This window comes from Rousettus aegyptiacus, unplaced genomic scaffold, assembly GCF_014176215.1.
Source record: "Rousettus aegyptiacus isolate mRouAeg1 unplaced genomic scaffold, mRouAeg1.p scaffold_m13_p_1, whole genome shotgun sequence".
In the NCBI taxonomy this organism is placed as follows: Eukaryota; Metazoa; Chordata; class Mammalia; order Chiroptera; family Pteropodidae; genus Rousettus; species Rousettus aegyptiacus.
This window is the reverse complement of record NW_023416284.1, coordinates 66020248-66032515: the sequence shown is the minus strand read 5'-3', so window position 1 is coordinate 66032515 and position 12268 is coordinate 66020248. Positions and strand designations below refer to the sequence as shown.

The window sequence follows — 12268 nt, the reverse complement described above, 5'->3', positions numbered from 1 at the left end:
AAAAAAAAAAAGTGTGTGTATGGAAATATATTTTTCATGGACAGTTAGCATTTAAAACCTGTTAGGATATTATCCTTTTAATAAGGAAACAGTACTTCAAATTTAAATACTTGATTATATTTCTAATAATAAAAAGCTTGCCATTTATGGCTCTTAAATTAATTTTTTAAAAATGTAAAGACCATCTTGTGGATAACCAACTCTCATTTGTGAGCAGTGGCTGTAGAATTTTCATTATTTATCCTTGGATTGATTTTAATGTTTGGGTCTTCAATCAGAATTAGAAGGATATATTTATGCCATCTCAGAATAAATCTTGCATTTTAAGAATTTGTTTTCGTTGTATTTGGATCATTGTTATAAACATCTGCATATATACTATTTAGTTTATTTGAGTTGACAGAACCTTTTTTGTTTATTTTACTTAAGGGAGTATGTATTAACAAATTAACCTCATTATAAATGATAAAAAATATGCTCGTATTTAATATTGATCATGATTTTCAGCTTGCTAGAATGTCAGACTAGTCCTTATTTACTTAATAGAATTATTACAAGAATCACATGAGATATAATCTTCAGGGAAATAGGTAAAAAGTTTAAAATTCTGTAATTGTAAGGTGGTATGATTACATATGTTTCTATAGACTAGACATAGGGCATACTTTTGTCTTCCGGATATTGAGAAATATCCTTGGATTTCTGCTGTTCTTTAATACCACTGTCGTTGTAAACTTTGGCCAGACAGCAAAGAGCTGTTTCACTGTTTTCCTTTTGCAGTGAGGGATCCTTGTCAATATTTCGTCAGTGGCCTTGCCAGTATTGTCTTTTGCCTCCTTAAGAGGAAGGATGCCTAATTTTTGGCATTGTTTACAGTTTTTAAATTTATCTTAGTTGTCTGTTAAAAAGCTAAACAGTTAGCTTTTACGAGTATAGAATGTAGGTATAAAATAAAATCACCTTTTGGTGTAATTCAAATAAGATTTTCCTTATATACTTTACCTCTCATCAGGCAGTGATGTACGAAGTTACTTGACTATTGCTTCAGATGTTCAACCATATTGTCAAGTCTAGGCTTTATATTTTGTGGAGTACTTTTACATACTAACAGTATTAAATCACACAGTCCCCACAAAGGCAGATACTTTTAGTCCCATTTTACAAGTGAGCTGTATGTATAATTTAGATTATGTGATTTCAATCCCTCTTTCTGATAAATAATGGTTTCACTTGGAACCCAAAGGTCATGAGTGCAGAACGACGTGTTCTTTCCATGCTATTTCACCTGCTTCATGTGGCAGGTACTCAGTAAAAACACTGCTCAGTTTTCATGATTTTAGTAGCCAATTCTGTTTTCACTGGGGATTATCTAGATCTGCACTATCCAGTATGGTAGCCTCTAGACATGTGGCAATTTAAATTTAATTAAAATTAAAAATTTAGCTACTCGATCACAGTAGCCACATTTCAAAGGCTTATAAGCCACATGTGGCCAGTGGCTATGTGAAGATATAAAAATTTCCATCAGTGAATAAATTTCTATTGGACAGTGCTGGTATAGACATTTGGCCCTTCTCAATCATGAGATGAATTCTTGAGCTATAAATATTTTTGATTTCTACACATTAAAAGAAATCCTAGAAAAAGTTGTTATGGGAGCAAATTTAAGAAAATTTTTATCTAGAAATGAGAACTGTTGGGGGGGTCTCTTTGGACTTCCCTTCCGGAAGTTGCCTTTGGAATATGTAGATTGCATGCCCTTCTTTGATTTGAACTAGCAGATCAACTTCCAGCCGGGTTATACAGTTTGATTAAATGGGTAGGTAGAGGTGGCAGAAAGAGCTCTGGAAAGAGAATCACATGACCTAGGTTCTAGGCCTAGGTCTGCTACTCACTAGTTTTGGAATATGGCTTAAGTCATTTAATAATTTGTTAAGAATGATGCTATCACTTTTATAATTCTGTGATTTATTATTTGGAGTTGGAAGTTCTACAGTGTTCTGAATATTGACAGTTCAGAGCTGAAGAAGACAGCTAACTATTTGTTTTCAAACTCCATAATGCATTTTAGAGGATACCCTCCTCCCTTCCACCGCTCTATAGGATTTTTAAATGTAAGTTTTATGATAATTATCTTAAATGTGGTATTTATGAAAATTCCCAGGTGAGAACATAAAGCTCATATTGCAGTAGTTTGTTGAGGAATTGACTAAAGAAACTAAATTTCTGCCGAAGAGCACTATAACCCTTAACAGAGTTAAGATACCTATGCAGTTTACCTTTTTTACAAATAAAAATAGAGAGCTTAATGTGGGAGATTAGACTGTGAAAAATTTGCTTTGATAGGGTAAATGATAGAGTTTGTTAATTCTGTCTACCCCTTATTTCCAGGAAGAGGTTACTCTGGAGTTTTATACAAGTAGCAGATGGGAAATTTGAAGTTTAGATCTCCATCTAGTGTTATTAAGGTGCATTATGAGTAATTACAGGGAAAAATATTACATCTTATATTAAAATGCTAAAGGTGCTTAATTATACACGCATCCTCTGTGTTTAAATTTAACACCACAGATTAATATACGTGCAGTGTAAACACGAATTCAGGTTTATGGTTGTCCCCTGAAAAATAATATCATCTGAATTCCAACAAACAGATTCATAAATGTTCTTCTTGTTTTTACAGTAATCTTAAACTCTGTCTTTGTCATACACTTCCCCTTTCCCAGGTAGAACACCACTCAAGGAAGTTCAAAATTTGGGAATTTGAAAAGTGTAAGGCTTTTTAATTGAGCCGGAAAGAATAGTGCAAATACTTAATTCTTTTTTGGTACTCAAATCTTGGAAGAGTCCATTGCCATATTTGAAGGAAAATCAGTCTAATGCTTCTTGTAGCTTGGTAATTACATGACACTATTTTTAAGTGGATTTTAATAAAAGCTTACTAATGTAACAATGATGTCTTGTTTTTCTGCTTTCTTTTTTAAACAGGCTAGAAAGGAAGATAAGACATCAGTTTCAGATAAAGTAGTTAAGTTCTCTACTTTTTAAAAGTGTTTTTTAAGTTAAGGATGTATCACTTACTCTGTGAAAACATAACTGATTTCATAAGTGATAGCTTTTGATGAAGTCTAGGTCCTAAATTTGACAAAACTGTAGTTAGAAGAGATATGTTAACTTTCTAAAGCAAATTTTATTGAACAGAAGGAGTTAAATAAAAAATGTAATGGCATTAAGTAATATGTTACATTATTAGAAAGGGAAGATCTGTATGCATTTTCAAAGACTTAATTGAAACCCTGTCTTATTGATTAACCCAATTTTTTTCAAGGGCAAATATACAGGAAGATATATAAATTTATTTCAGACAAATTTCAATAAGTGTTAATTTGACTTTTGTTTGACTAATAAGTGTTAATTTGACTAATCATTGACTATTAATGACTCTTACTTAACTTTCAGTCTTTGTAGTGTGCCAGATATGCCCTCCTGCTGTGTTTTTTTCTTTTTTTCTTTTTTTTTCTTGGCAGCGACTCTCCTGATAACTGCTCTGTTCTTTTAGAAGTAAACCTCTCTACAAGTGATTTCTAATGGATATCACTTAGGAGAGGTTAATGTGAGTGTTAATAGGTTATACCTTAGTGCCTAGAAGGTAAAAAATGAATCGTTGAGGAATGAAGTGTGAAATACAGCTAGCTCATTTATTACATGTGCCAGGTCTTAGAAGATTACTTTCCTCTTCTGGACTTGCCTAGAATGGTTTACATAACTTAACACCACTAAAATAGTAACTGGCATTGGAAATTACAGCCTATTAAATGACAAATTGTAGAGTACTGCCATTAAACTATTTCCTCTCTAACCATGTTGATATAGCATATTGATTAAGAGCACAAATTATAGTGTTAGAACCCCGAAAGTGGAATCCTCATTCTGCCACTGAACAAGGTACTTATCTTCTCTGTGCCTCAGTTTCTACACCTGTTAAAAGGAGTTAATAGTACCTACATGATTGGGTTATTGTGAAGATTAAGCAAGTTCATAAATGTAAAGCTCTTAGAATAAGTATTTTTAAATGTCAGCTATTATTTTTACACCTCTCAAGTGGCCAGATAAGGAAAGCTGCTGTTCAGGGTTTACTTTTATCCTGTAAATTCAGAAGTCATTACAGCAACTAAAAAAAAGGGGGAGGGGGAATAGTTTCCTAGTGATAAGTTCTAAAACCTTTTTTCCTCCTTGTTGTTTTCACTGCTTTCCCAGAGAGGTTAGCTGATTTAACAAGACTGATTTTAAAAATTATTGTCAGGTTTTGTTTTTTTTTTCTAATCCAGGAAAACACGGATTTTTTCATTTATTTACTTAAGCATTTCCATGAAGTGTTTGCAATATAAACACTGCAGTATTGTGTTAATGCATGAGAACCAAAAAGTAGGGCTGGCTAATCTGTTTTCACTTGATAAGCTAAATTAAACAAAATAAATGGCACAGATGAGTGAAACAATAAATTAAAATTCAGATTACTATATTACTGGGATGGTAGATAAACAAACAGACATTGGGATATAGCAGTTCTACTGTTCTAGATAACTAGTGTTAAGACTGTGGTTGAACATTAATATATTCACATATTTAAATCTTTGTAGTATAAATTAAATTTCACTACATTTACAATGTGGCCACTATAAAATTTAAAAATTGTCTTGTATTTAGTTATATTACTAAATTAAATACTATAATTTAACTCATAGGTATAGAAGTGTTTTTATAAAGCATATCTTTAATTATGATTTTATTTCCAAGTAATTTACTAATTGAGATTTTATATATAAAATGAAATTGAAACTTCGGTATTTCTTTTTCGTTAGCCAAATTATTGTGGTACCTTGCTGTAAGTATATTTGTTATTGAACGTAATTCTGTATGAGATGAATCTGTTTTCAAAGGTATTTAGAATAGCTTACAGATTTAATAGTAATAATAACTTTATGTATTAAGACTACAAAGCAATTATTTCTTTTAATTGATTTTATATTCACAACAACATTTTAAGGTAGCTAGGATAGATGTTCTAGGTAATTCTGTTTTATTGATGATGAATCTGGGATCAGAGAACCTACGAGTTCAAGTAATGTGAAAAATCAAGCCTTGGAACCCAGCTTTCTCGATCTAAATCTGTTTTCTTTCACACCAGTCAACCACTTAACCTTTCTTCTGTACTAGGAAACAATAGTTAAAGCCTCATGTGTTATGCTCGTTGCTGCCTCTGTGTATGTGTGTTTCTGGGGGGAATATTTTGTGTTGGTGAAGAAGTTTCTTAAACTCAAGTTATTTCATAGGAGGCTTTTTACCGCATGAAGGAATTTGGGGTAGCATTATTCTTTTATAAGGGAAAAGAACATTTGTTAAAAATGGAATTTTGGGGGGCACTTTTAAAACTAATTAAGGGCTTGCTAAAATTTATGAAGTCCCAGCTGAAGTATTATCAGGATATAGCGATGTGCTAGTAGTTAACGTTTTTAAATTTAGTTGTCATGTTCATTTCTGTTGATTTAGAAGCTTCTGAAGTGTATTCAATCACAGGAAATTGGAATTATAGGGTAATTTGAGGTACTTCTGAAATTTCTTGCAAAATAACTTTTTCTTGCTAAGTTACCGTTTTTCAGTATTTTGACTTGAAACAACTTCATTTTGTGTTTATGAGGTCTTCTTTGTAGGAAAAAAAGAATTTCAAGTTGGTAAAATATTTATATTGATAGCTGTTGGAATGCTTTGTGGTGATTTTTTAGAAAGATCATAGGAGAGATTCTCAGGACTACTTCCTTATACTATTAAAAATTATCAAGGATCCCAAAGAGTTTTTGGTTTTGTGGGCTGCATCTATTACTATTTACTATTAGAAATTAAAACTAAGGAAATTGAAAAACATTTAATAGTTTTGAAATATATTCATTTATTAATTTCCTTGACTCTGAGAAGACCAGAATTTATTACCTTGTTTTATTTAGGCATTTAAGCCATTAATATTTCATAGTTGCTGAATACCCAGCACTAATTTTGAATATTGATGGTTGTTGTCAACACTCAAAAATCAAGCTCTTTTGGCCTGAGACCTCAAAATAAGGCAAAGTATTCATACAGAATTCCCTAAGTATATTAATACCTGTAGATTTTATTGTGAAACATCAGAGAAGGGGAGTAGAAATTACTGGCTTTCCTTTTTCTCCTAAGACCATGATAGGTTTCAAAGAGTATAGTACAACTCTATGATAGTACTCACTCAATCTTGGTTCTGATAAGTAAGCAGTATTATCATAAACTACCTTTATTTAGCTATAGGCCAAACAAAGAATAGACTTTGCAGTGCAAAACTGGGGGAAAATATAATTGTTATTTCTTACAACTAGTAAAATTATTTTCAGTCTTTTTTTTTTAATTTCAAAGCTACTGGGTTCCATTTTAGACCTAACCTGTATTATTAACCTGTTTCTGCTGCTGCAGAAACTAATAAGAACAGCTGCAAACATTTATGGAAGGCTTACTATGTTGCAGCCACTGTTCTAAGTACTTTACGTGTTTTAACTCATTTTATCCAACAACCCTATGACGTATCTATCATTATCTTTTTAGAGGCACAGAGAGGGTAAGTAACTTGTCCAGTGTCTCTCAGCCATGGAGTTGGAATTCAAATTCAGTCAGTCAGGTTGTAGAGGTTATGTTAGCTTACCAATAACTAAGCTATATTGCCTCAACTAAGTAAACCAACCAAACTGACATTCACAATTACAAAACATTATAGATATTGATTATTTAAGATATTGATTATTTAAGATATTGATTATTTAATTATTATATAGATAACTGCATATTTACATTTCCCTATGAATTAAAAAGCAATCTATATTTATGGGAAAAATTTTAATAGTATATAAAATTCCTAATATCTATTTGTATTTCACTTTTTAAATAAGCTTTATTTTTAGATTAGTTATAGATTTACAGAAAAATTGAGAACATAGTACAGAGAGTTTCCCTATACACCTATACTCAGTTTTCCCTATTTATTAATATCTTACATTGGTATGGTATATTTGTTAATGAACAATATTAATCAAAGTCTGTAGTTTATTTGGATTTCCCTAAATGGTCCCTAATATCCTTTTGCTTCTCCAGGATCCTATCATAGTACATTTGTCATGTTCTCCAAGGCTCTCCTTGGTTGTAACAGTTTCTCAAACTTTGCTCATTTTACTGACCTTGACAGTTTTAAAGAGTATTTGCTGGGTATTTTGTAGAATCCACCTTGATTAGAATTCACCTGATGTTTTTCTCATGATTAGATTGGAGTTATGGGATATCGGAAGGAAGGTAACAGATGTAAAGTGCCATTTTTTATTACATGATGTAAAGAGTACTTAATGTGAACATGATTTATCATTGTTGATGTTGACCTTGATCACCTGTTTCATGTAGTAGTCAGGTTTCTATACTATAAAGTTACTTTTTGTCCCCCCTTCTGTACTAGAGTCTTTGGAAGGAAGTTACTATGCACATGCTTCACCTCCTTGAGATAATTTATATTTATTTATATAAATTATTTGGAATTCTTCTATACGAGAGATTGTCTCTTCTCCATTTATTTATTCAGTCATTCATTTGTATCAGAATGGACTCATGAATACTTACTTTATACTTTGAATTATTCGTTGCTCATATTGTTCCACCTGGGGCCATTGGGAGCCCTTTCAGTTGACTCTTGTCTACCCTTGGCATCCTCTCTTCAATGTGAGGGTTTCGTGTGTGTGTGTGTGTGTGTGTGTGTGTGTGTGTGTGTGTGTTTGGTTTTAATTTTTTTTTTTTTAGCTCTTACTTTTTGGCACTATAAGATGCTCCTAACTCATCTTGTATATTTCCTGCCCCAATTTTAGAATTAGCCATTTATCTTAGGACTCCTGGTTCCTTTCATTGGAGAGTGGTATTAGAAACCAAGATCAGCATGCTAGATGTGCTCATTGCTATAGGGGTGTCATTTCTTTGAGGTCCTCTCAGCTGACATAGCAAAGAAATATATGTGTGTATACTAACCTGTATATACACACATACCTGTAAATATTTTTATATGTAGACACCATATCTCTATTCAGCTAAACATGAATTCTGACTGAAGTATCAACACTAATTCATTACCACATGTACCATTATAGCTTCCTCCCCCTGCTTAGTAGTAAATTTCCACTCCTAACAGTGAGATACCTTGGCTCCCACCATCCACCATCCTTTTACTTAATTGCTCAGTTCCAGTATACATGTACAGAATTGTTAACCTTAACCTTCATGGAAAACACTTTATCAACTAGAGTACAGTATTTATGTGCATTTTCTTTGCCTTTAGCATTATAGACTCCACTCATTTCCAAGGCTACTTAGGCAAGCACCTAGTCCCTTGTATATTTTTTCCTGTCATTAAAATTTGTTGGTTGAATGAATTAGATTTTCTCCTGAAGGTACTCTGTTCTCTGCTTCCCTGACTACCTACAGTATGTTTCTCTGTCTCTTCTTGGAATACTCGCTGCCCCAATATATATGCACAACTCTTAACCTTGCCTATTCTTCTTATCCTACATATTTCTCTCTCTTGATACTGCTGGTTATGAATGGAATAGTTGATGCACAATGGTATAATTTCTTGTTTTTGTTTTTTATCCTATAGACAGTTTTTCTAACAATTGTCTTTTAACATTTCTGAAAAAAATCATTGTATTATTATAGATGACACTATTTAAAAATATTTTTTTGTTGTTTACTTTTAAAGATATTTCAATAGGGAGGCAGTATAACATTAAGAACATGGATTCTAGAATTATACTCCCTGGGTTTAAATTCTAGCTCTACAGTTTAGTAACTTGTGAACTTAGGTGTGCCTCAGTTTTCTCATCTGTACAATGGAGATTTTAAAATTATCTGTGTAATAGGATTGATGTGAAAATTAAATGAGATAATATCCTTTACTTTTAGGTACTGAAAGCAAATAGGGAGCACTGAATAAATTAAACTGTTATTAAACACTAGTGCTATGTAAGGTTACAGAAAGGAAAATTACCTTGGAATATTGTATTTTAAGATGGTTGTCTTTTTAAAGTTTTGAGGATTACTTTAGAGTTTTTAAAGGTTAGAGTTATTTCGCTTTCCGGTTTGCCTAGGATGATGATCCAGGAATATGACTGTAAGTGCTCTCATGATTATTAGTTAGCACCCCTTTTTCACTGGCTAGAGTGTTCTGGTTTGAATGATAAATTATATGGTCACCTTATTTCCGGGGGTTATAAAATGCTGTCCACATCCCACTGACCAGAGTTGGTGTAAATGAGTGAAGCAGGCTGGGGGTAGACAAGGGGGGTCGAGGAAAGAAGGCACATCTATGGGAGCAGCGCTGCTTTGTTCTAGATGCTTGAGGATGTGGGCCTGGTATAACCAGATTTTAATATTTTAAGAGTAGGCAGAAACCTGGAATTTTTGTAATGATCCTCTTACTTTTTCATCATTGGCTACTAATTCGATTGTTGTAAAAAGCACACATATTCATCGAATCATATAAAGGTCTATGCATTTTATCATGTTAGTTATATGACAGTTTTTAAAAAGGTCAGGTCAAATGGTGTTCTTTATATACCTTTTGGCTATGAGTTGCTGATTTCTAGTATCTTAGAATTAATTTCATGCAAAGAATCAATTGTAACATGAAAATTTAACATATAAGTTTTACTTCTTAAATATTGATTAATATATCAGACATTGTAAGGATTTAACTGTTACCATATGTATTAAAAAGCATATTAGAATGAAAACTATAAGGCAAGAAAACTTATAAAGTTGCTGCTAGGAAAATCTAGAGAGTATTTAGACTGAGAAAACTGAAAAAGATAGTGCTAAGTTGACCATGACAGGGAGAGCCTTTAAAATCCTTAATGGCTTAAAATGATTAAAGATTTTTTGAAGGCTATACATATAAATTGTATATAATTGCAATGATGAAAATAGAAGTGAACATATAGTAGGCAAAAACTGTGGAGCCAGTGCTTCTACTTGAATTGTGCTTTAAAATAATCTTCTATAGTTTAGATTCCTGAAACTTGGTTTTAGAAACAAATTAATTTTTTTTTTCTTTTTTAAGACTGTTTTAAAGAAGTCATTCATATACGTCTGGACGAACTTCTCATTGTTTTAAAGTCTGTAATGAATAAACATCAGAACCTCAATTCTGTTGATCTTCAAAATGCTGCAGAAATCCTTACTGCGAAAGTGAAAGGTAAGAAAGAGACATTTAAAGTGGGTTGGTGTGAACAAAAAAAATCCGAGTGATACATTTTCGTTTGTAATGACCTCAGAGCCATCTCCTCTTATGGCATTTGTGTGATGTGTATTATGTATACTTCAATATTTAATATTCTCACCACCACACCTCAAGCTCTCTTCCTTTTAAAAATTAGAACTTTGTCAGGAAACACTAAAAATACTAAGTGAAGTAAAGTAAACTACTGATGTTTATAAAGTTTTTGTGTTTTGAAAGAGTCCATGCTCTTTTGAAGTGGGTTATTAGTGGATAAAATGTCTTTGTTATGTGAGGACAATTGGTGCTAGAAAATGGTTGTTTGTAGTGACTCCACTTAAGGGAAGGAACCAAATGAAGAAAAAGAAGATATCATTGGAACTTTATTTGAAATATGAAAAAAAAATGAAACAAAAATTGTAAAATAAGTTTATCATATATATGTATGTATGTGTGTGTCTAAAAAACTCATGAATTGAGATTCATGATTAAATGACTTGCCACCCAAAGACGTTAGAATCTGTTATTCTAGGCCACAGTATATAACAAGGCCAGAGGGTAAAGGGAGTATTTGAGAAGAGATGAGACTGGAGGCCCTGAGTTCAATGAAGAGATTATTAGAAATAATGAGCTAGATGAGGGTGGACATTCTGATCCAAGGCAGAAGCTGGGATGTAGTAGAGGTGGAATGTGGTTCTTACAGAAGAGGGGATAGATATTGACTAGATGAAACATACCATTGGTTGTGTGTTAAGGGTTAAGTTGAAGTTTGGAGTTGAAGATGAGGACTTGAGAGTTGTTAATATATAGATGGTGATGAAAGTAGATGACACCAACTCAGGGTGTGCAGAGCAAATAGAGGACTGAGTATGAGATCCCAGGGACAGAGAAGATAGAGGAACGAACCTAAGAAACACCTAAGATGTAAGGAGATGATTTGGAGAAAGATTTTATGGAATTTAAAAAGTACAGGGTTCTAAGAAGTAATTGCTAGTGTTAAATGTCACTGATAGAATGAATTCAAGTAATGTAACTACTTGAAAAAGTGACCCCCGTTGGTTTAGTAAAGAAAGGAAAGGCTCCACTGGGGAGAGGGGATGGTTACCTGTCTCCTAGTTTGAGGAGGCATCAACTAGGCTAAAGAGAGTTTCAGGGCCTTTGATAAAGGGGCTCGTACAAGAACCCTGGATGTGGAAGAACATGATGTGATCGGTGAACGTACTCATATCTAGAGAGGACAAAGAGCAAGTGTCAAGGGATGAGGCAGGAAGAGAAAAAAAATCTTTCAATAAAATATAGTCTGTTTACTTAAGAACTTCCTCTTCTACTTTTGACATAGATTTATCATACATATGTGGTTCTCTTTTTTCTGTATTTCAAGTACTGAAAGAAATGGAGAGGGCTTTTAATGGGAAAATGGATAACTGCTATTGCAACTTTTTAAAATGTGCTTAGTAACCAAGTTTGTTTTTAAATAGACTGTTTATAAGTGCCATTTAACATAACTTAAGATAGGGAAATTTGTGTCTATAGATAGTAAAATTTCCATGCTTGGAAATAGCGACCACAGTTCATTCAATTGTTGTCAGTAGCTATTGTGTGCAGTCAGGATGTCCTGGGGAAGGAGTGTGCCTGTGTTTAGTTGGTATCCACATTCCAGAAAAAGACTTGAAGAAAGTAGCCTCTCAACTGCCTTAAAGATCTTTTTTTCTTTGAGGTAATGCCATCTTTTGAATATTATTTCTCACTATGATTGTCTTTACCCTTGGGTTTATTATTACGATCTTACTTTTGTGTTGGATGAAATTTAAAAGGTTACTTTGTAGGGAAACTTATTCTTCAGTAGGATTCCATGAGACTAAAGATTAGAAACCTTTAAAAACTGTGTTTTCTTTGGTAAGTTTATTTTTTTAAATAAAACCCTCCCCCACTTTTGTTCTTGAGGTC

At 32.8% G+C, this 12268-nt stretch overlaps 1 protein-coding gene across 4 annotated transcripts in view; it reads left to right on the top strand.

Annotated features, from left to right (window-relative positions):
• Positions 1–12268, top strand: part of ARHGAP29 (Rho GTPase activating protein 29) — a 62166-nt gene that overhangs the window by 16355 nt on the left and 33543 nt on the right. For all 4 annotated transcript variants that reach the window (XM_016158481.2, XM_016158484.2, XM_016158480.2 and 1 more), the window contains one exon: positions 10166–10300. In XM_016158481.2, coding sequence (XP_016013967.2) covers positions 10166–10300 — 135 coding nt within the window. The remainder of the gene's footprint in view (positions 1–10165; positions 10301–12268) is intronic.